The 25,008-nt window shown below is 48.1% G+C and overlaps 1 protein-coding gene across 12 annotated transcripts in view; it reads right to left on the reverse strand.

Annotated features, from left to right (window-relative positions):
- The window catches only part of MSI2 (musashi RNA binding protein 2), a 387,083-nt gene that overhangs the window by 127,584 nt on the left and 234,491 nt on the right, over positions 1–25,008 (reverse strand). For all 12 annotated transcript variants that reach the window (XR_005982997.1, XR_005982998.1, XM_041724104.1 and 9 more), the window contains exon 7: positions 11,855–11,903. Coding sequence is in view for 10 of the 12 variants with exons in the window: in XM_041724104.1 (XP_041580038.1) it covers positions 11,855–11,903 (49 nt within the window). In the remaining 2 variants the exon portion in view is untranslated. The remainder of the gene's footprint in view (positions 1–11,854; positions 11,904–25,008) is intronic.

The raw sequence follows: 25,008 nt of genomic DNA on the forward strand, positions 1-25,008 counted from the left end.
ATCTGGGGTGGGCTCCAGGCATTAGTCCAGTTTAAAAAAAAACTCCCCAGGTGATTCTAATGTGCAACTAGGGTTGAAAACCGCTGATATGGTCCCAAACCTCTGACGTGACAGCAATCATTCATCATGCGGGCCTCTTCACGCTGGGCTGTGGGATGCTGTAAGTCACCCTGGTCTTCCCAGCAACCCTATCTCTAAGTGAGGAAGCCAAAGTTAGTCACAGGAGTTAAACAACTCTCTGGGTTATGAGTAGACTCTACGTTCCAACTAAGGGAACATAAGCAGAAGAGGTGAACTTTGGGGAAGTTCCCTTCTCTACTATGCAGACTAGAACAGCATCGAAACACATCAATGGTCTTCTACTAAAGGGATGCTTCCAATGGGCTCCCTGGATCCCCCACCATTCCTACCCGGTAAACGCGCAGCAGCGGGGTGTGAGGCAGGAGGGAGCCCAGGGCTGGCAAGAGATACATGAAACAGGGGCCACTGTTACTTCTGTGTCTATTCTGGGCCCAGAATGGATGATGTCACCTCCAGTGGCAGTGGAAAGCGGGAGTCATGAATCATCCATGAACCGGCCCAGCCTCCAAGATAATAAATCGGATGACAGCATTGCGTACTTTGCAGATCTGGTGCAGAGGCACCGGCTTTGCCTACGCTGCTGGTACACAGGCATCGACGCTGGAAATAGACAGAAGGATATGCTTTCAATTATTTCCCGATATCAAGATGGGGTGGCGAATGAGGAAGAAATTTTGAATTCGTAGGGAGTGCTCAGAGGTGCCCAACTTTGATCACTGTAAAATCACAGCAGTTATTTTTATGTATTGCCAGGTTTGCCAACCAAACCTGAGGATGAAGAGAAGCGCATCCACACAGGTGCTCAAACTATTAATTCCTGCTGTGCCCACTTGCGTCCTATGACTGGAGACCTGTAGGTTTTACCATCTTGGCCCTCAACTGCATTCATTTAGCTCAAAAACTCGCTCTAGGATTGAGTTTGGCAAATGCTCCTGCCTGGAAGGGTTTCTGGGGCATTATGAAGAAATTAAGAAGTCTGTGTGGCAGGTTCAGAAGTTCAGTGTTGTCTTGTTCTGTTTTTTTTTTTCCAGGGTGGAAGTCAGAATCTGTGTCCCGCAAAAAGTACTGCTTTGCCCTCTGTGCTTTTCCCAGGGCTGCTGTCACAGTGTGCCACAAACTGGGGGCACTGAAAACAACAGAAAGTGATTCTCTCACGGTTCTGGAAGCTAGAAACCCAAAATCAAGGTGTCGGCCGGGCCACATTCTCACGAAGGTCCTAGGAGAAAAATCTGTCTCAAGCCCTTAGCTCGTGGCACTGCCAGCAATCCTTGGCTCACAGCTGCGTCACCTGTGGTCCCATGACCCTCTCCCTCACACATCTATCTTCACCTGTCCCCCTCTTAGGATACTAGTTGTATGGATGAACCTGACCCAGCATGGCCTCATCTTGATTACATTCATAAAGACCCTATTTCTGAGTAAGGTCACATCCTGAGATAAGAGGGGTTAAGACTCCCCATTTGGGTGGGTGGGCAGGATACAATTGAACTCACAATACTCTCCCATCTTGGTAAACCTGACGGCATCTGCAAATAGCACCCTGGAGTGTTAACATTTTCTCCAATCCGCAAACCTTGGCCTTTATTCCCCAAGCAATAGTAACAGAATTAGCAGCAAAATAACGAGCTGTTAGAGTAGTAAAGGTAACCTTTATAGATGGTCTCCTAAGCGTCCCATGTTTCACAGACGAATTACCTCACTTACACTTCACAAGTCTGTGAATTAATCACAATAGCCATTTAATAGATGAGAAAACCGAGGGTCAGAGCAGCTTACTAACTTGCCCAGCGTCACACTGCTGGCAGTGCTAGGATCTGAACCCAGCAGTGTGACTTGAGAATGAAGCTCTCACCCCTTTGCCACATGGTCCGGACATGTCACGATCTTCATGAAGTGGGTGCTTGCTGTGACTTTTGAGCTATAAGCAACAGTGACACAGAAGAGGAATCTGAATTTGCCATATTATGTAAGGTTCCCACGTGTTTCTTAATCATAACTTGGTTAGGAAAATGCTTTTAACTTTTTTAACTAACAAGCCCTTTAAACTTCTGGAATGGAGGGTCTTCCATATGACCTCTCTGCCCTCCGGTCTGGGGTAAACTCAAGCAAACCATGTTTCTTCCCAGACCAGGACGGCTATTCTATTAATAGCACATTGTCTGGGAGGAACAGACACTACTAAGAAAATCCTCATCTATCTATCTGACTTTCTGTTTACAGAAAGAAAAAGGCAACTCGAAGGTAAAAGGATCCTCAGCTTCATTTAATCAAATTTTGTTTGAGAGATCAACTTGGTCCCTCTTCCCAGCGGGAGAGGCAACTCTGATGAGCTAGGGCCCACATCTCATTCAACCAAGCAGGGGATGCCACATGCTGCAGCAACTGCACAATTCCAACAAAGTTTTAAAAGCCTTTACACAAATGTCAGGAACAACGCAGAAGTGACAACAGTTACTGTGTTAGGGAGCTGGGATGAGGTGAATTTTTTTTCTCTTGAAAACTCTCCCCTGTGTTGTTAGATCACTGCATTTACAATTCAAATTGGAATGAATTTTAAAAGCTTACACTAAAAAAGTAAATGTTTGAACAGGTAATAAATGCACATGGTACAAAAATTCACAAGGTAAATAAACACACAATAAAATGTTTTTCCCTATCTTTGTACCTCTGGTCACTTTATCCTCTTCCCCAGAAGCAAATGCTGTTTTTTTATTTATGTATATTTGCATCTGTGAATATAAATGCAGGAGCATAAAACATATTCAGGGCCTAATGTGGCCGGAGTGCTCCAAGTCCTTGCCACTGTTAACCACTGTAAGACTCAGGCTAACCTGACATCATCATTCCTGTTTTATAAATGAGGAATCTGACTCACAGAGAGGGTAAGTAACTCGCCCAGGATCACACAGCCATTACGTCGTAGAGCTCAGATTCAAATACCAGCTGCCTGGGACACCTGGGTGGCTCAGTAAGCATCTGCCTTCAGCTCAGGGTATGATCCTGGAGTTGCAGGATCGAATCCCATGTCTGGTTCCTGCAGGGAGCCTGCTTCTCCCTCTGTCTATGTCTCTGCCTCTCTCTCTCTCTGTATCTCTCATGAATAAATAAATAAATCTTAAAAAAAAAAAATCAAACAGCAGCTGCCTGACTCTAGAGCATGTGCTCTTAACCACGATGTCATTATGCTTTGTGACCAGGTCTGTGGGTACCTCTTCAGTCTATGCACATGCAAGCGTAGGTTTTCTGTGTGAAGGGGAGGAAAAGATTATTTTAAAGATTAGAGTTTTTAAAATTCAAACACAGATTGTAGTCTGTTTGCCTAAAGAAGTTAAACCAATGGTCCTCCTTATGGGGGAAAGGAAAGGAGGCATGCGCATTGTGGGCAGTTTATAAGCCAACTCACTTAACTCATCTAGAGCAGGTGTGTTACCTCAACCACGGAGCCAAGCGGGGCTCAAAGCTGGCCAGTAACTTGCCTAGATCACACCTGTGGGAAGCTGGGATGGTCCGCAAGATCTGGGGTCTCAAAGTATACCGTGCCCGCCCAGAGCAGCTCATGTCCGGAGCTGCACAGCAACGAGGCTCCTATGGGAACCCTGAGTCCCCAAGGGAGGTGGCCACCCTGGCTTCGGGGTCCGGGGCCCCTAGCAGTGCGCTAGTGCTAAGAAAAGGGGTGCTTTTAATCAAGTGGCCACGCTGAAGGTTCCTTTCCCTTCAGGCCTCCACACCCTGCCCTCACCGAGATCTTAAAACATGTCGTGAGAGTCAGAGCCTGGGCCTCCATGGGAACAGGGCCCAACAGAAGCCTCATTGTCCCTCTCTACAAAAAACCATTTCTGGGTCAGTGAAGTTACTGACCTTGGGCCCACTCCCTTTCTGCTTCCGTGGGCAACAGCCAGGAGGGAGGCAGGAAGACCTATTAGCTCACCCCCCTTTTGGGGCCAGGGCTTTTATTCCAAAGGAAAGAAGTTTAAGATTTATACTTCAGCTCCAGAAGATGCAGTGCCTCCAGGGTGCCAGAGTCCCCCAGCGACACCGGCTCCCTCTGGCGCTGGGCACCCTGTCTCCCAGCCCGTGTTGCTAGGGAGCCGAGGGCGCTCTATTCCCCCGCCATCTACAAAGGAAAGCAGGTGAACAGAAACCAAGCTACTGTGTTGATTAATATCTCAAGAGACAGCGCCGGAATGGGCGCTTCCGGACTTAGTTAGCTCGGGGAGGAAAAAAAATTAAAGCGCTCTCCTTGCTTTCCTGTCAGAAATAAAATTAAGGTCTCAGATCGATGTTGCCAGGGCTGGGGTATCTACGGGAATCTTTAATGGCCTCCTCTACATGTTTTCAAATGCACATTCCCCTTCAACCCTGCCCTTTTAATTGGTTATTTGCAAGGTCATGTTTGCACCAATTTCTCGGGAAGGCTAATGGTGTTTATTTAAGGAGAAAATAAATGTGCAGACAGCTCTGGGGACTGGTCTCTGGAAGATGGCTCAGGGTGGGGGCCGCAGCTCTGTACCCCGCGCCCCCCCTTCCACTCTCCATTGCTGCACATCCCTGGTAGCCTGGAGGGGGCCCTGAGATGGCTTGGGGGACAGGTCAGGCTTTGAGAAAAATGTGCTAGTGGTGTTGGGGTGTAGGTGGAGTGTGTATAGAGTTGTACAGCACCCCGGGTAAGGCCCTAGAAGGCAGCAAAGAAGCCAGCCTGCACCCCTCATAGTGGGCACGTACAAACATGCTCACGTCCTTACACAGGCTTGGCTTTAGAATGAGCCCAGCTAGGAGCACAGAGCCCTGGGTTCTCACCATCTAGTGGAGAGGTGCCTGGAGGTTCACTTACGCCACTGTAGGACTTGGCAGTTCTTCCCCATTCTAACTAAAGCATGCCCAACCTCGAGAACACACGTAACTGTTTTCCAACAGAATCTCTCCAAGTACCCAAAGGCAGCAATTAACATCCACATCACTGCCAGCCGCCCTCGCCCTGCTCCACACGTCACTTCTACCCAGGGTGGATGGGAGGAGCCTCAATCATATTAAGTTGCTACCCCATTCTGAGCATTCTCTCCTAGAGTCCTGGTTTATCAGTATCTTTCCTAAGCAGTTGTCCCATATTAATATGGTCCATTTTGGAAAGAGAAGATTATCACCTGACCCTATGGAGACCCTTTACCTGCACTGAAGAGCCCAAGTGGCATGCTTGGTGGCCACATCATAGAAAGTTCTAGGCAGCCAAGACCTTTCGTTGGTATTCATGGCCTATAACAGACCAGCTGCAGGTGCAGAACTGGGATTGATACTAGTAATGATCAAGCTACTGGTTTATAGGTTTCCAATAAGCCCTCTGATACATCTCAGACTCTGGGTGGGACAGGATGGGTGCCCACTACGATTGGCAGCATGCACAGGGGATGAGAGGCAGACTTGAGAGATGGGAACCACACAGAGGCAAGACTGCAGCAGGTGGACTCTGGCATGGGTATGGAGACTCTTGTATCACATCACCCAGTGTCCTCACCAGCTGTGATTCCAGGAATCTCTGCCACCCTTTCTACCCCATCCCACTAGGGTCTCCCACTCAGAGGGACTTCTTTTGCCATCCCACAAAGTCTCACCTATAGGCTGGAGAGTTCCAACCTTCTTTCCTAGGTAAGGTCAGAATGTTAGACTCTCAGTAGGAAAAACACACATACATTATCTTTGACATCCCACACCTACGAAGGAAGCAATGCCTTTTCATTTCCCATTTAGTTAACACCTTTGTTAAACTCTTTTTATATTCTTCCCTGCGCCCAACTTTGGGGAATAGGCACCAATGAACAAATAATTACAGGGCGATCCTGAATCATGTCTGGCATACATAAAATAGCCCAGTCTGGACGTCAGAGGTCAATTTCAAAAGTGAGTGTCTGGCAGGTAGTCAGGACATTAAGGGCTGTTTTTCCTCCTTAGAAAAGCATTATCTTCTATCACAGCTTCAGCGACATCTTACTGGCCCCATTTTAATAAATTAACCGATGACGTAAATTACGGAGACCTTCAGCTTGAGCCAACTGCCTTTTGGGATGGAGATGCCAGGCAAGCTTTGAGGGAGAAGCAGAGCCCAGGCAGCCCCATGTCCCGGAGCGAGCCTGTGAAAGGCTTCTCCCTCTGGCCACAGGGCCCACCGGGGTGCCCCTCCCGCCTGGCAGCTCCTGATAGGGCATGGCCGGCAACAGACCCTCCCTGTAAAGGGCCTGCTGGTGATGGTGCCCTTGGAGGGTCACGAGACCACCTGGGCTGAGGTCAGTACAGCGGAAGGGCCTGCTGGAGAGCCAGTGACCGTCTCAAAGCCCTGGGTCCTCTCCAAAACCATTAGCATTGCACTTAACAAGTGACCCTTTACGGCAGTGAGAGGAGTCCTCCATCACACTGAGCTTTATTCTCCTCTCTGTGTCTCTGTCCCTTTGCCTCTGGCAATGTTCTGGAGCAAACAGGCCTGCTGGGTAATGGAAGCCACAGGGAGTGAGAAGGCCTGTCGCTGAGTCTCTACTCTGTACTCATTCCCTCTCCAGCTGACCCTCACCAGGTGATCCTATAAGCTTCAAAGACACCCGACTCATTTTACACAGGGGCCCCAAATCACCCAGCTCTCCCCTGACTGGTCAGACGTGGAGGGACCTGTGGTGCAGGGTTCATGAATCTAGAGGCCTGGGGTCAGAGAAAGGGATAGCTAAGGCTCCCCTGGAATGACCCTCATGGTGGGGGCTCCCTTCCCCGACAAGGAGGTGAGCAGGACATCCCCATGTTCCTCCACTCTCTCAAACAGGGCTGACGTGAGGACAGTGGGGGCAGATCCAAACCATTCCACCCTCCCTCTGTCCCTCTCTCTGGCTCACCCCTCAGCCTTCTGCCTCCCAAAGGGCGAACTGGAAAGGACAGCACTTTGTAATGCCTTCCCTCTGGCCCCTCCTCTCCAGCCCCACTCTAGGATCAATACCTAATACTGAATTTAAGATCTTATCTGAGTTTTGCAAGGATAAAGCAACAACTTTCCCCCAACGATTAAATCCTTTGATGATCAACCCAATATTTTTCAGACCACCTCTAACAGCTTTGAGAGAGCAAATGAAATGACTCTGAGGACATCGGAAAGCCACCTTCTTTCTCTCCCCTTGGGCACAAAGAATCTCATGTAAAGGTCCCAGTTTTGACCTGCAGCTCAGCTCCTACCTGGTTGCGGGAATGTGCTATGCGGCCCTCCAGAACTCCCAATGCCTCAGTTTCTCCATCTGAGACAGAGGTGCATCACAGTCCAGTAAGAAGGGTAGGTGGAGAAGGACCAGTAATGAGGAGGTGCTCAAGAGCTATAGTCGCCAAGTGCCCTGTCTTAAATCACTGCCCTGCACCATGTTTGCAGAGCAGCTGAGAGCAAGGGCTCTGGGTCACCAGGCAGGGTTTATATCCAACTAGGAACTCTGGGCAGCCGGGTTCAACTCTCCTTCGTAAAGATTCAACAGTATGTGCCGACACTGTGCTAAGCATGGGGTATAGAACTGCCTAGGAAGCATTGGCTGTTTCTACCAAGAACATTAACACAGCCTGGGTAACACAGGACCCACTGTACCCCACAGCGTGTGCTGTCATGGGGATACCCAGATTCCCCATTGGGATCTGCTGGGATCATCCTGGAAGATGGTCCCCAGTTGTCTGTTGCCTCTAGGATGTCCTAGGGGCAAGCCCAAGGTCAGTGTGCTTCGCAGAATGGGCTGCATCCTGTGACCGATCAACATCAGGTAGGAGGTCAGTCCTTTTCACTCCAGCTGGGGACAGCGCTAGCTGCAGAATTCCCAGGGCCCCACAGATCAGCCTCTCCCCCTGCCTGCTGCTCACCGAGGGCACTCCTGCATGCTGATCCTCATCTCAGGGGACCCAAACACAACCCCTCACCTCCCTCTCCTCGTTACAAAAATCAACATTAAAAAAAAGGACTTAATCTTGGACACTCTCTCAGTCTAAAAGGCTAAAAAAGCCAGAAACATACTTTAGTCCTGGTGCTCATTAATCCCAGCTCCCCCATTTTCCAGAGGACCAATGTGGGGTGTCAGAGAGGTGAGGAAAGGTGCCTTGGCCAAGCATCAAGGGGAGAGTGGGGGGAGTCTTCACACCTCTGTGTGAGTCACACACTGAACGACCTTCTTCTTGCTTCCACAGGGGAGACCTCACATCCTAGGAGGGCTCCCTATCTCCTGCCCCTGGCTTCTTTCCCAAGGTGCTAGTGAGGCTCAAGTACAGATGTTCCTGTGAACAGATGTAACTGTGGACCACGCTGTCCCAATGGGACTGACAGGGGACAGGGGCAGGGGGCAGCCATTGGGGGGCAGAAAGTGGAAACTCAGCCCTGACCTCCGCCTACAGCCGGCAGGAGTGGGAGCAGTGACTTCCGAACCCCAGGCCCTACAGGCCATGATCCTAGATGGCAGTGTCTCAGCATCGAGGGCACACGGGTGGTTTTCACAAGGCCTGGGCCCAGGCTACCTGATGGGGCTGCGCTGGGAGTTAGGTGAGATGGTGCTGGGCAGGCACTGTGATGGCACCAGCGGTTAGCGGCGTGGACCTCTTTAAGAAGAAAGCTGGCAGCCGTGCCAGCCCGAGAGGTGTCCTTAAATTCTGCTACAGCAGCACTTTCTTCTTGATAAGTAATGGGAACTGGGAAGCTGAGGAGGTGAAGGTAAGGCTGGGGCAAGGTGGCTACAGGCAGGATTTTATTTTCGTGTGTTTCTCACCTGATTCCAAATGCACATCCCATCAGGCCAGGGATATGGGGCCCATTGTTTCATATGTAGGATTATGCTTCTGTGGTGACACATTCCCCCCCCCCCTTTTTTTTTAAATTCTTTCCCCTCCTAGATGCTCTGAACCACTTAAGTAGTACCCCAGTGTTAGGACCCAGGTCAAAGAGAAACTCTCAGATGTTTAGAAGGGCTGGGAAACATGGAGGGGCCAAAGGTCCCGTCTGTGCAGAAATAACACTGGGGAGCAGGTTTCCATACAGGAGCAAAGGGAAGGCAGGATGTCAGGGTCTCCTTGTAGAAACTTCTTGGCACGCCTTCCCTCCTGCCTTCTCTTCCCCACCCCACCAAGGGGAAGGTGCAGATTACATCCACTCAGGCCAGCTCCCTGGATGGGTAAGCCTGTGTGGTCATGCATGACCCCATCCTCAGAGGGCTCCACTCTGGGGTACCTGGGTGGCTCATTTGGCTAAGCAACTGCCATCAGCTCAGGTCATGATCTCAGACTCCTGGGATTGAGGCCCACATCAGGCTCTGTTCAGCGGGGAGTCTGCTTCTCCCTCCCCCTCTGCCACTCCCCCCTGCTCAAGCTGTCTCTCTCTCTCTCTTGCTCTCTCTCAAAATAAATAAATAAAATCTTAAAAAAAAATTTTTTTTAGAAGGGCTCCACTCTGAGTCTAATGCTCCGCTGTCACCTTGAAATTCTTAATGATTTCTAAATAAGAGGCCCCACCTTTTCCCCTTGTTCTGACTCCACAAATCATGCAAGGAGTCCCACAACCACTACAGGAACCGTAAGCTCTGGTAGGGCAAAAGAACAAATGGGCAGGCCCTGGCTTGGCTGGGGGCAGGCCTTGAGCATGCACCGGGGGCTGTGCCCACCCTCCTTCCTGCCAGTGCCCCCCAGAAGTCATGATGTGGGAGAGCGAGCAGTGCCATCCTGGAAGCCGCCCTGAGCATGGGGCCATAAAATGGACCTCCCTCCACCTCATAGCAGGAGTCACAGAGGAACTGCCACCCCATCGCTGCACCCTGCACCTTGGAGAAAGGGACGAGGTTCCACCCATAGCAAGAGGCGTCTGGGTTAGACATAGGGAGAACCTTCCCTGGCACCTCCTCAGGGCTATGCCCGGGGGCCCAATGCCCTCAGTGTGAACCTGCCTCAGTCTGTTACTAGGAGAGTCACTGGCCCTCTCGGGTCCCCCAGATGCCACACCTCTTTCCAGGCACTTGAGGGCTGCATGAAATGATTTATCATCCCCTCTAATACAGGGTTTGACCTGGAGCAGATCAGAAATGCCTTTATTTGTGGACATTCAAAAAAAAGAGTGGGGCCACTCCAGAATCTTCCAGGAACATGAATTCTAGAACTGAACACCAGTGCCACACTGGGATGGGCCTTGTCCACCCTGAAAATAAGTAGATGAAACGCTCTTAACAAACCCATCCCCATGTGGAGACCACAGAGAACGAGCAGAATTTGAAATCAGCGGTCCTAGGGAGGAGCCCCTGCTCTGACCTTGGGTGTGTCCCTTACACCCCTCTGACCTTCTGTCACCTCAGGCACAATACAGAGGTGATGACAGTGAAAACAGTAATAATAAGAGCTAACCTAGGCTGCACTAGACTCTCCAAACAACTCTGTAGGGAAGTACTTGAATTATTCCCATATCACAGATGAACAAACTGAGAGCAACAAGATAAAGAAGTTAAGTGATTTTTCCCAAAGTCACAGGAAAGATCAGATCAGATGATGCACAGGGAAGCAGTGCTCGGACTGCCCAGGTAAGGATGATGGTGGAGAATAATCATGAACTGCCAGTCTCTGCAATCACAATGCTGAGCAATACAGAGGACAAAGCAATCATTCCACACCCGTAAGCTCTTCTTTTCTTCCCTCACCTCCCCTACTCCTTATCGTCCACCTCTCCCCATCCCTTCTCAACATATACACCATCAATGCCCCAGTTTTCCACCCAGTTTTCCATTCTCCCTTCTGAGGATGCTGCCAGTGGACGCACGGGAAGCCTGACTGCCAGGCACATTCAGGACAGCCCCTCCTCCTTCTCCCACCCCCCTCCTTCCTCCCTTTCACTCAGCCTGCCTGCTCTCAACAGGAGAGACATACAGTCAGTGCTGGGTAACTGCTTCTAATCACAGGTGACAGCAAGAATGTAAACAACACAAGAAACATCTAAATGCAATCCAAGTGGCAAGGAAACACCGCTCACTCTGGCTCCTCTCAAGAACGCTGCTTCCTGCCACCTCCCTTCGGAAGCTCTACTCATTAACGCCCTGTTCATAGGAGCCCCAGAAACCAGGAGCTTCCGGAGAACGGGAGATGGAACGCTAAGCCATAACCTTTGACTCTACTTCCTCTGGGAGGATTTTCTAGATTTGTCCAATTTTCTGTTTAAAGCAATCATTTCAATGTGTTCCTTTATGGGGGAAGGGAGGCATGGAGGTCAGAAACCCCTCTGACAATCTGTTCAAAGCTAGGAACGCCTCCCAAGAAAAGCACAAACATAAAACATTTTGTGTGTCATTTCAGGGGTTCACAGACCCCCCCAAGTTGAAATCTATTTTCTAAAACACGGATAGGACAGTAAGAGGACAGGAGAAAAAAATGAGTCAGTGCAGAGCCCTTTAAACGTTCTAGATGTGCAAAAGGGCACTGACAAGTCTGCAATCCCTGTACACGTCGAGTAAAGCTACAACAAGAGTATTTTTTTTTTTTTCTTTTCTGGCTCTTCAGATTGACAGTGTGCTTCTAAACTACCCCCTTCAATGCAAATTGAAAACTCAGCTGAGTAATTGCTATGAATAATTTCTACTTGGATCACTTAGTGCTCAGGTCTAGCAAAGACTAAGAAAGCCAGGATTAGAAAGGTATATCGGAACACGGGTTGGGCGTGGCTGATTTTTAACCATTCAGCATCTGGACTCTTCATGCTATGGTGGCCCTCGTCTATCTAACACAAGGGGCATGCTTCTTACACTGGGGCTCTTACCTCTGTGCCTGTTGGTTGTCTTATCAAACATCAGCATTGCGTCCTCCACCTGCAAAACAAAAAATGGAGTCTGCTTTAGGAATTTTAACAAAACATACGAAATGCTATATGCCGGTGGGGAAGGCTGGTTTCCATTATCAAAGTCATAGGTGCTCATTAAAACTGATTTGAAAACACACAAAATTAGAAAGAAAAAAACATCACTGTCCTTTCCATCCTTCTGCCTAGAACAGCCACAGTTAACATCTGGCATATTTCCCTTCAGTTTTTGCCTTAAAAAACAAAAAAACAAAAAAACAAAAAAAACCCCACCTTATGCCTATTTTAATATAGTTTAAATCATGCTGTACATGGAATTTTGCCCTTTTTAAATATAACATTACAATATTGCAAATAATTCCCAGATGACTATACATCATGAATATTATCTGGTTTTTTCCCCCTTTTTTTATTATGGTAAAATACACAAAACATAAAAATTGCCATCTTAACCATTCTTAAGTGTACAGTTCAGTGGTATTGGATACCTTCATAATGTTGAACTACCATCCCCACCATCCATGTCTGGAACTCTTGTTAGCTCGTAAAACTGAAACTTTACCCCATCAAATAATAACCTCCCATCTCCTTTGTCCCCCCAGCCCCTGGCAACCACCATTCTATCTGCTATCTCTATGATTGTACCCCTCACCCCCAGGGCAGACATCCCAAGAACCCTAGTGCTTGCCTGAAATTGTGGATGGTACTCAACCCAATATATACCATGTGTCTTCTTAGACATAAATACCTATGATAAAGTTTAATTTATACAACAGGCATGATAGAAGATTTAACAATAGTAACAAGTAATAAAACAGAGCAATTACAACATACTGTAATATAAGTTATGTGAATGTGGTCCCTCTCTTTCAAAATATCTTATTGTAAAGTTACTGATGAAGAGAGAGAATATGTCCATGTGATTAGAAGAAGTGAGGTGAATGATGTAGGCATGTGACGTAGCGTTCGGCTACTACTTATCTTCTGATAATCCACCAGAAGGAGGATCGTCTGTGTTAGGACCATGGTTGACTGTAGGTAAATGAAGCCATAATAAGGTGGGACTACAGTATCTCATATAAGTAGATTCACACAGTATTTGTCTTTTTGTGATTGGCTTATTCCATGTAGCATAATGTCCTCACGGTTCATCCATATTCCACTGCATGTATATACCACAACTTATTTATTCATTCATCCATCAATGGATTCTTGGTTTTAACTATGGTGAATAATGCTGCCATAAACACGAGTGTACAAATATCTCCTTACATCCCTGTCTTCAATTCTTTTGTATATATACCCAGAAATGAAATTGCTAGATCACATGGTAACTTTATTTTTAATTTTTGGGGGAACTGCCTGCTGTTTTCCACAGTAGCTGCACCATTTTACATTCCTACCAACAGTGCACAAAGGCTCCAATTTCTCCACATCCTAGCTGATACTTGGTATTTTCTGGGGGATTTTTGATAGTAGTCAACCTAGTGGGTGTGAGGTATTGCAAATACTATCTTGACTGCTGTATAATATTTCATGAAGTGAGAAACTATGGCCTACTCAATTATCTTTCAGTGGATTATTTAAAATTTTTTCCAGTTATACACAATGGCAATTTATTTATTTATTTATTTATTTATTTATTTATTTGATTTTTTATGATAGTCAGAGAGAGAGAGAGAGAGAGAGAGAGAACAATGGCAATTTAATATCTTGATTGCTATGAGCTGATTTGTGCCCCCCTCCAAACTTGGATGTTGGAATCTTAACCCCCAGTATCACAGAATGTTACTATATTTGGAAACAGGGTCTTTAAAAAGGTTGAGTTAAAATGAGATCATTAGGGTGGGGCCTGATCCAGTACTGACTAGGGGGTTCTTATACGAAGAGGAAATCTCAATACAGTCAGGTATAGAGGGAAGACCACATGAGGACACACGGAGAAGGTGGCTGTCTGCAAGCCAAGGAGAGAGAGGGTTCAGAAGAAACCAATCCTGCTGATCTTGGGCTTCCAGCCTTACAATAGTGAGAAAATAAATTTTTGTTGTTTGACCATCCAGTCTGTGGCACTTTGTTATGGCTGCCCCCACAGAGTAATACATTCATGCTAGGACCTTTTCAAAAAGATCAAAGAGAAGAGAACACCAAAGGCATCCTCTGTCTCTCTACCTATTCCTCCCTCAGTCTTTCTAGGCATCCTGCAACGGTTCCCGATGTTTCTAGCAGTAAGATTTCAGAATCTGCACTCTGTTCCCATGCAGACCTTAAGGAAGTCACACTCACTGAACCAGATTTGGCTTTGAATTCCACTCTCTGTACTTATGATCCAATTCTTTATTCTTCTTCAAAATACAAATCTTTTTGTACAGGTATTGTCCTAGCTACTCACCTGGGGACTGTACTTGGTTTAGCCAGGTGGGCAGCCTGGTCTCTTCATTCATTTTGTGCCCAAGATTGGCAGTAAAACTACAACTCAACCCATGTGGTCCCGGACAAAGCTGCTAGCCAAAGGGCTCCGTGCTTGGAGCAATTTCAGTGTGTGTGTGTGTGTGTGTGTGTGGTTGGGAGGACTGAGCACTGTTCATCGGAGCTCAAAGACTCACAAATGAGTTTGGGGGCCTGAGCTAAGCCAGCTGAGAAAGGGAATCATAGCCTATTCATTCTTCACCCCTCCCAGACAACAATCTCTGACGGAGGGGTAGACACCGGGCAAAGCCATAAAAACTAGGTTTAAAATGCTGCCTCCAGACAAATCAAATCTATTTTTCTAGATGCTATCAAATAGAACAGGGGGAAAAGCAAAGTCAAGGTAAGAACGGGAGAGGGGGCAGGCAAGCCACAAACCTCGAAGGGACTGGCCTAGCTTAAAAATCCCTTCCGGAGTCAGGGCCCCCCCCCTTGTTGCTAAGCAACCGAGTCTGAACAAACAGGCTCCTGGGGCCTTCCCCTTCTGGTCCCCATTTCTAAAGTCAGTTACTGGGAAGAAAATGGCCTTGCATGGTGACTGCTCTGCCAGCAGGGAGCTACATTCTCTCTGTCGGGTACCAGGCTGAGGGGAGTAGGTGGTGCTAGGCTGGGGATGGGGTAACTTCACCAGATCCTGCCCCTGCACCCCCAGCCAGGCAGGCTTGATGGTCCCCCAAGCACCTGCTGAGGCCACACACAACACAGCCGTCTGCCTCCATGCACCATTCAAGCAAAACCACCAGAAGATCAACTGGTTTGTTTGCACACAGAGCAGTCACACTTGAGCATATGGTACTGCAGACTCAGACCCCAGGGCCTCGATAAGAATTCCAATGCCTGGGGTGCGGGTGGGTGGGTGTTGCGCAGGTAAACGTGACATCTGTTTCACACCCATCTCCATATTTTCTAAGATGTTTGCCAAGTGCTTATTTTGAGCTAAAAATGCCTAACAGTAAGGAAAACAGCCTCCCTTCTGTGTTGGCCATGTTTTGGTACTGAAACTCAGATCCCCTTAGGAAATAAATATTTTGAATTAAAAGAAAAAACATATTTTCAATGCCCCGCCCCCCGCCCCCCAACAGGGTGTACTTGGCTCCTTCTTTTGCTTCCAAAGTTTGGATGTTTTCTGAGCTACCCTCTCAACATTCGCTCCACCCTGGGGAGCGAGGGGGAGGATCTGTGTATGTTTTTTAGGGCAACCATTGTCATAAAGAATAGAGCTCTTGCCTCTACAGTCCAGTTGCACAATGGGACTTGCAGGGACCTCCTGAATAGATAAAATGTCAGGGCGAAAGAAAAATTCTATTAACACTTTACAAAATAAAACATCTGAGAAATAGCTAGAGAGGAAAGAGAAAGGAAAAAAAAAATCAATATGGATAAGACCCGGTGCTGGGGGTGGGAGTGTAGAGAAAAACTTTTCAGTGATTGCAAAACACTTATTAATTCAGAGAAGCCATCAATGCCATGGAAAGCTGGCAGAACAGCAAGAGCTGAAACGGGGAGAATTTGAATATACAAAGACTGAATAGAATGAAAAACACGGCCTCACATACGGGGCTGGTTCTCACGGTTCTGTGTGAATCAAACAGAAGCAGCTTGTGTGAGTCTGCAGCACGGGGGACCGAGGAGCACAGTCAGGGTAACTGGCACTCAACCCCGGGGAGAGCAAACTGATAACTGTGTCTGTCTGTCTGTCACACACACACACACACACACACACATACACACGCACGCACGCATACACAGGAAACCCAGGTAGATCAGTGGCTATGTGGAGTCATCCACTTCAATGTGAACCCCAGACCTCATCTGGGGGTGCTAGAACACAAAAAGTTGGGGGCTAGATACAGGAATTTTTCTGTCAAGTAGAAAACACCATTAATTCTTGTTAGAGGGACATCTGGGTGGCTCAGTGGTTGAACATCTGCCTTCAGCCCAGGATGTGATCCTGGAGACCCGGGATCAAGCCCCACGTTGGGCTTCCTGCATGGAGCCTGCTTCTCCCTCTGCCTGTGTCTCTACCTCTCTCTCTCTCTCTCTGTGTCTCTCATGAATAAATAAATAAAATATTAAAAAAGAAAATTCTTCTTAGAGGTCTCCTGAAGACTAGCATTATTTATTTTGTGTTGCCAGTGCCCTTACCAGGCTTATATTATTTCTTTGGGCCTAATGGCTCGGGGGTGTCCCTGGAGGGGCCGAGAAGGAGAGGAGATATCTGAACCTAGCATACTTTGTCTCACATCCTGGCACATGCTTGGTCTGTTTTGAGAGAAGGAGCTCGCTCCAACCTTGAGGCGTACCTTTTAATAACTTAGGGCAGGTTCAAATGCAGCCTGACATCTTAGGGGTATATCTTTATGAAGGAAAAGGCAAGGTAAAATAACTTTTAAATAAGATGGCTGGGGATGCCCCCCCCCCCCACCTTGCCCCCATTTGTCTCAACACCAGAAAGTCTTCAACATGTATTTCTGCCTATCGTCAGGTTCAGACTTCAATGTAGCATCCTTGGAGGCGTGTACCATGCACACAGCACATCTGAGAGTCAGGAAGCTACGCCATTGGTCTTTATGGCCCATGGGGGTTGAGGTAGGGCTTCTCAAACTTCATTCACATCAGAATCACCTGGCTTGTTAAAACACTGATCTCCTAGACCTCATCCCTAGAGTGTCTGATGCTATGGCACTTGGATTTCCAAAGAGTTCCTGGGTGATACTTATGCAGCTGCTGGCCTGTGGTCCCCACTTTCTGTGAGAAATAAGAACAAAGGTTAAAGGCACTGGTCTCAGCTGCTTCCTTCTCTTTGTACACACTTCAGTGCTCAGTACATGGAATCAAATTTCTCCTCCAGAGGCAGCTGATACACTTTGTGTGGCAGCAGTCCTCCCCTTTGTCCCTTGTCTCTCATCCATTTATATCCTAAGTCCCTGAAAATAATGATAGTAGAACCTATGATGGCAGAGATGACACGAAGAGGGACTTCTTTATGACAACCAAGCTGTCCCTGCATCCAATGCAAGAAAAATTTGGATTCTATCAGGATGATATAAACTCTCCCTCTAACAGATAAACTCTAGCTAAGGTCTACACCACCCAGCCAACTCAATCTTGATTAGAAAATGGAGCTGGTGTTAACTTTATTTACTTGTGTGTGACATACATTTATCAAGCACTCATTCATTGCAGAGCATTGGCCGAAGTACAAATAGGAGGCACATTATATCGGTCCCTGGTAGACTGCTGGCATTAATGTCTCACATCCTTTATTCTGTAATTTTGCAGTTTTTTCTCCCCAAAGAGGCAGAGTGTATCTCTCCATCCCATGTATCTGAACTTGACTTCTAACGGTCAACAAAATGAGGTGGAGGTATGCCTGTTTTGGGTCTGCCCCGGAGAGGGTTTTCGTGTTTCTGCTTGTTCTCTCTTGGACCTCTGCCATCACCAAGAGAAGGGCATGCCCAGGCTAGTCGGCTAGAGGATGGGAGGCATGTGGAGCTGAGCCAAGTCCCTTTAGCTGCCCAAGCCAAGGATGGCCTAGGTGAGCTGACAGTCAATCTCAAAACATGCAAGTGAGCCCAGCCAAGATCAGCAGAACCACTCCCACTCTAGACAGGTGAAATAAATAGCTATTGTCTGCCACTGAGGTTTTTGTGGTTGTTTGTTACATAGCATTCTTGTGGCAATAGGTAACTTGTACATGGTTCCCCCCCCCCCCACCTTTTTAAAGATTTTAATCTACTGGAAGATACACAGGCAGTCTCAAAGACTACTGGACAATGAACAAAGGCAAGAAAAGAACTGGAAGTAACTGGAGGTAAAATGTGGAATGTGGGCTGAGTATGAAACTATCAAGTTACATATTCCAAGTGGAATACAGGTATTAGGGTGGGAAGGGACTACTTCTAAATCTCACCCCAGCAGCAAGGTTGAAGACAGAGATCCTAGAAGCGCCAGGAGAAATTGGCAACACGTTTCTCACTAAATGAGCACCATGAAAATCAGCAATAATTAGCACTCAAGTCAGTGGGTGATGCCTCTCTAATCCTAATTCATTTAATGAATGAACGAACCCTCTTTATAATGAGTCAAAAGGTTCATTGTGAGCCAGGCATTCTTGCTGGGTGAATTTAGAAGTAGCCAGTTGGTATTGACCAGATCCAGAGGTGGGACTTTAGCCAGCCCAACTCATGTGACAGCTGAAGAGGAAACCTTTCAGGTCACAAAGCAAAAAAGCTCCTAGAAAGAGAGGTCAAAAATTCTGTCGGTCAACCCTGCTGGCCAAAGGTTGGGACCCTAGAGTGTACCCTCAGACCACTATTTCTTCTGCCTAGAGTTTTGGCTCCCCAAGTACACAGCAGGGGAGTGAAGCTGATTTGGGGACACAGAAAACTTGTCCCCAGGAGGAACCTAATGGGAATCGAGTTACCGGTTCCCGCAGGTGCTAGGAGGCAGCAGAGGTGGCAGGCAATGTTGCACAAAGCATGGGTAGGACCCAAGGTCTAATCCAGCTCTACTGGGATCTTGTGGAGGACAAATCACCTCCCTTCTCTGTCCTTAGTTTCTCACTATGAAAGGAGGAAAGTATGAGATGGCGACCTAAGATCCACTAGAAAAGACTCTGCCTAGAATGCTAAAACAGACTACAGAGCCTGTGAGGACAACAAATTCACCACTGGTCTTTCACAAACTCTGTTCTGTCGGGGCGTTCCAGAGCTTTGCTGTGGCCAACACACGCTGAGAAACTTCCCACTCCTCTTGGGATCCAAATATGTACACCCACACACCATACGAATCAAGAACAAAGCAGGAAATGGCACTTCAAATGATCCTTAATTTATCTGGTCAGACACAGTAAGGAAAAGGAAGGGAAAGAAAAAAAAAAAAAGAAGCCCAACTCTTCAAACTCCCCCAGAACAAATGCCCTTGAATTTCGCTTCCTGCTCCCACTCAAACACTTCAAGAGTTAGTTTAAATAAACGCCCATAAATGCGATACCATGATACTGTAGTGTGTAGGGCTTAGCAGACCTTATTATGCTCTATAAACTCGAGGCACATAAAGTCACAAGACTGGAGACTCGTATAGGAGGCAGACTGCCCAGGACAGAGGAGCTGGGTATCGGTGCTGGAGATGGAGCTGGTCCTATCTGGGACTATTTCAGGATACTGGATGGCAATGCTCTCCGCTTCTCCTCCAAGCAGCCTGGACAGACACAAAATCTGCTCCTGCCCCAAAGGTGTCTTAGTTTATTGAAATGAGACTTTCCAGTATGCTCTGGCCTTGCAAAGAGTGAGGTTGGTCTGTCTAATCATCCCTCCAAAGAAAGGATGGAAGGGGAAAAGAGGCCAGAAGATCCCATTAGTTCATCACACTGGTTTTTAACCTTGACTGCTCCCAGGATCACCTGAAGAACTTTTAAAATTCAGCACCACCCCCCGTTGCTGCAGAGGCCACACCCCCACCTGCTAAATCAGATCTCTGGAAGGGGGAGCCTAGTAGAGCAGTGTTTAAAGCTCCTTAGTGATCCCAGGGGCAGCCAAAGCTGAGAATCCCTGTTCTAAATGGCTAAATACAGCTGAGCTGAGCCTTAATCACAGACTATGTGTGTGTCACAGAGCAAGCTGTGGCAGAAGTGGAAACGGCAGAGGGGTCCCAGGAATAAACAGGCCCTAAGGAAAAGGGGGACTAACCAGGCTTTGGCTGCCTATAGATCGGCTATTTACCCCTGCCAGAAAAATCAGGTGCAGGCTGGTCTTTAGTCACAGGTTGCTTTTGGGGAGCTCTCCCTGTCTTGTCTTGGTCTTAGGACAAGACAGCAAAAGCTCTGTCCTGGAAGAAGCTCAGCATGGCCAAAAACGGAACAGAGGACTTTAGAAAACCTAATGAAACTGTTGCTCTTGGGACACCTGGGTAGCTCAGTGGTTGAGTGTCTGCCTTTGCTCAGGGTGTGATCCCAGGGTCCCGGAATCAAATCCCACATCAGGCTCCCTGCATAGAGCCTGCTTCTCCCTCTGCCTGTGTCTCTGCCTCTCTGTGTCTCTCATGAATAAATAAATAAAATCTTTAAAAAAGTTGCTCTTCTCCCACTGTCACCAAGATTTTCACTAATACTATTACTGCTCTGGTCCTTACAACGATCCCCGGAGACAGGGACAAGTACAAATTCTTCAGTATTCTCACTGGCTATCCTAGAGCTGGCAGGGGCTGGGCCCAGGACTGAGCCATTGGTCTAGGAGTCCAGAGCTCACCCTGCCAGCCTCTGCCTGCCTGCCCATCTCAGATTCTTGTCACTCCCTTGCCGTTGACATGCAAGCTTCTCAGCCGCCCCCAGCCTCTGTGTGTTTTCTCCTGCAAGGCTGCCACCACAGAAGCACTCAGGGTTTTGTAGTTGCTGCCCCTTTGGCCCTCTGCACTTCATCCCATGGGTCCAAAAATTTTAGGTTGCATCTACTGGAAATATTTTAACAAGCCCATGCCTGTAACTAAGTAACAAGAGAAATGTCTGCTGAGTTTCTCTTAAACATTTTTTTACAGTAAAGTATACATAAAATTTGCTATTTTATCCATTTTTTACTGGTACTCAGTGCAGTATATTAAGTACACTTCCTAAACTCTTCATAGAGGGCTCCCAGGTACGGCCAGAAAGTCCTGTCCCTGTTGGCAAGACTCTTCCTTACCAGCCCCATTTTACCCTACTTTTACTTTTTTTTATTCTTGTGGGGTCATTCCATTTTCCCATTTCACTTAGCAAACAAACACACCCAGTGTTGGTCTGACAGCAGTTATGAATTTAACAAATGGACACTTGCCCACAGGAACTGAAGAGTGTGGGGCCTCTGAACAGCTCTATCCTGGAGATCGGACATTTTCTTTACCTAGAGGCAGAGCCTCCCGCTCAGGGGTTCTGCTATTAATTGCAGAAGTTAATAGCACGCTCTGAGTTACGAAATGCCTATTCTCCACCTCCCCCCGCCAAGAAACAATGATTATTGTAATAGCTTACTGGCTATTAAACACTTACTTACTGCTGCTTAATAGGCAAATGCAAAGCTCATTTAATTATCAAAATAGCTCTGAGGGAGATATTATCATACCCATTATACAGGTGAGGAAGTTATGATGATCAGGTGACCTGCCTAGCATCATATATGCTATAACTGGTGGAGCCAGGATTTGTTTTTTTTTTTTTTAAGATTTTATTTATTTATTCATGAGAGGCACAGAGAGAGGAAGAGAGAGGCAGAGACACAGGCAGAGGGAGAAGCAGGCTCCATGCAGGGAGCCCGATCCGGGACCCCAGGATCACACCCTGACCCAAAGGCAGACGCTCTACCACTGAGTCACCCAGGCGTCCCGGAGCCAGGATTTAAAACCAGACACGTTCCTATATCTTCCCACTGGCATCCCTTAATGGTGTTCTAGTTTTTGAGTCCTTAGGGTTCAGTGTACGGTCACTGTCTCCTGAAACAACACACAAACACTGCCTTAAAGCTCTACCAGAGGGCAGCCCCGGTGGCCCAGTGGTTTAGCGCCGCCTTCAGCCCGGGGTGTGATTCTGGAGACCCAGGATCAAGCCCCACGTCAGGCTCCCTGCATGGAGCCTGCTTCTCCCTCTGCCTGTGTCTCTGCCTCTCTTTTCCTCTCTCTGTGTTTCTCATGAATAAATAAAATCTTTAAAACATTTTTAAAAAGCTCTACCAGAAAATTAAGAAGAATGAAGAGGTAATCCCAGGAAGACAGACATGTGTGGTCTTGGGTGGCCTCAGAACAGGAGGGGGCAATTAGAGAGGCAAAGGAAAAGGTGGTAGAGGGGGTCTCGTGCTTCTAGACTGGCAAACTCAGAAAGCCTGTAGAACACTGGGCTGTTCCATGGTCACGGACTAGCTGGTGGCAGAGCTGGAACTGGTGGAGGGGTCCCAGAACTCAGTTTGAGGCTCAGCGCCTGTGAGCCCCTGCTGTGCCGGAGAACGCTGTGTGCCCTGCTTCCCAGGATTGTTACACAGGCTCCCATGGTGGCTCCTGAGTACCGAATACGCAGAATACTGTCATCATGACAGACACTGTCACTGCCCCATCACTGGCAATCTCCCTGAAGAGCTGGCTCAGGATGCACTTACACCCATGTGCTCAAGCATGCACGCAGACGCACACACTCCAAGCATCCAGCTCTGTGCATCTTTCCGCTGCCAATGGGTCATGTCAAGGGACAGCCACTAACAGAACGCTGGTTCTGTGGGAGAACAGTCCCAGGAGACTCCAGCTCACACCCAAGCAGGGAAAGCAAGAGTCTGTGCAAAGTGTGGTTGGGGCGGGGGCTCCATTTGGGCTGAGCAGGTGAAGCCTGGTGTCCAGCACCATCCTGGAGGGTGGGGCAGGAGTTTCTCTTGGGGAGACACCTGAGCCAGGGCTCAGACAGGAGGCGGCAGAGGAAGGGAGGTGGTGTGAGAAGGACACCAGGAGAGGCTGGGCATGAGCAGTTGGAGGAGAAGCAGTTGGTTCCGGCAGGCTTGACAGCTGTCACACGGAAATGGCATCTGGCCTAACGGCCTCTTGTGAGAGGTGCCTTCGAGTGGCGGCTGCTGTGCTCTGGAAATCCACGGCCTGTTTACAGCATTGGTTGTGCGTGCGTGCGTGCATGCAAGTGTGCGCTGGGAGTGGAGGGGGGAGTCAGGCAGGCTGCCTAATGCTCCCGTCTCCCCCCTCCAGCCTCTCCCCATCAGGCCTCACCTACCGTGAAAAAGGCCCAAACCTGCCAGCTCCAGAGGAGACAGGCAAATCATTAGTGGAGCGCTGATGTGCCGTAACACTCTCTTGCATTCCCATTAAACAAATACTAAACTGCTAATTGCCAAAATAGATCTCCACGACTCTGACCGAACAGGGGAAGGGTTTATAATTACCAAGTGTGAAAATGCACAGCCTGTAAATAACCACCTCATCTGTCCTAATATGGGCTGATATTGATGGGCATGAAATAAACATCAGGACCAAATGGAAAAATCACCCACATCTCCTGTGGCCAATGTAATCTCGAATGGTGACAAGCGTAGCTGCAGCCATACGCTTGGGGAGAGGTGAAAAAGAAGTTCTGCAGGCTGGGAAACCTAGGTCCCAAACCTGATTTGAGTCCTTTGGGCCATGTGCATCTCCTTTCTGCTGGAAAACGGGGAGGGTAAATGGCATGGTTTGATGATGGGCTGGGTGGTTTGTTCGTACCCAGGAAAGGCCAGGGTCTGGGGCAGGAAACTCGTGAGTGCATGACCCTCTAGGACAGGGCTTCAGAGCCCCTCTGCCTTCAGAGCCCCTTTAACAGAATGGCTGGTGAGGATAGAGGATGGGGGGGTAGGTTTGCCAAGGTGACACATTTACTCGTTAAGCCACGAGTAAGGCTCTACTGTCTGCCCAACACAAAGAGTTGCAGAGGATGGATGAAAAGAATGGGGGTTTGGAGTGACCCTTGGGCTTTCAGACGACCCATGCCACAGTGTCTCCTTTCCTCCACTGTCCCCAGCTACTGGGATGGGAGGCAGACTGGTCCAGTAGACTCCAGAGCCCCACTTCTCTCCCTGACTGCACCTGAGGGGTGTGAGAGGATGTGCCAGAGGTCACAGGGACGTCGTGCAGTGTCCTGAAGCACAAGCTCTTCTTCTCTGCCAGCCTGTGATTCTGAGGATTTCAGTCAGCCTTGGAGTGGCTGTTGGTAACCAGAGGAGGTTCTGTTCCTCTCAGAATCACAGACTTTGGGAGTTAGAAGTGACCCAGAGGTCACCTCTCCACTTCCCACCCGGTGCAGGAATCCCTTCTCCAAGGCTCTTTTGAACCCTTTCTGGAGCTTCAAAGGCCCAGAGCGTCTCTGCCCCACCCCCTCGGTCGGCTGCTCAGGCCTGAATTCAGCGCAGTGGCACTTAGATGCCTGAAATAGCAGCTTCCTCTGATCTAAAGCCCAATTTTGGCAGACAGCAGAATCCTGTGAACTTCATGGCATCAGGCACCTGAATCAGAGCACCAAGGACCACCAATCTCAAAGCCGCTTAATGGGGCTGAAGAATCTGAAGAAGCTCCTGCTCCTTCCCCACTGGGCAGCCTGAGAGCCAATCTTCTCATCTCCTCCCACGCCCCCCCCACCCTGGGGTCCCTGAAGTCACCCCAGGACCCTGGGTCAAAGCCCCAGTTCTAGCCCTGACCCAATGACTTTATGAAATATAAACAAATTAAAGAAGGTCTGTGCTACATACTATGTTTAAAGGAACCCTACTTTGTTACTTTTAAAAGTTCCCAAAGTGTCTTCAAATAATGGCTAACCAAATGCCGCCAAGAACAAAGTTCAAGTGCGGTAACAGGCTACAGGATTCCGTTATTGGCCAAGTTACTTCTTGTTCAGAGAAGATCGTAAAATCTCTGAGCTGGAAAAACTCCAAAACATAAAGGAGTCCAGCCTGGGCTGGAGTGATGGAGCAGAAGGAGCCCGGTGTGGCATCCAAAGTCCCGCATTCAAATCCTGCCCCACCATTTCCACCTACGCACAATCTCAAGGCAAGGCTCTCCAAGGTGGCTCAGTTTCCTTGTGTGTAAAAGGGGTGATGATCGTTATTAACTTTCACCTGGCTTGGGTAGTAGAAACGGTTAACGTAACATACAGGAAAGCACTC

This window comes from Vulpes lagopus, chromosome 12, assembly GCF_018345385.1.
Source record: "Vulpes lagopus strain Blue_001 chromosome 12, ASM1834538v1, whole genome shotgun sequence".
NCBI classification, from domain to species: Eukaryota; Metazoa; Chordata; class Mammalia; order Carnivora; family Canidae; genus Vulpes; species Vulpes lagopus.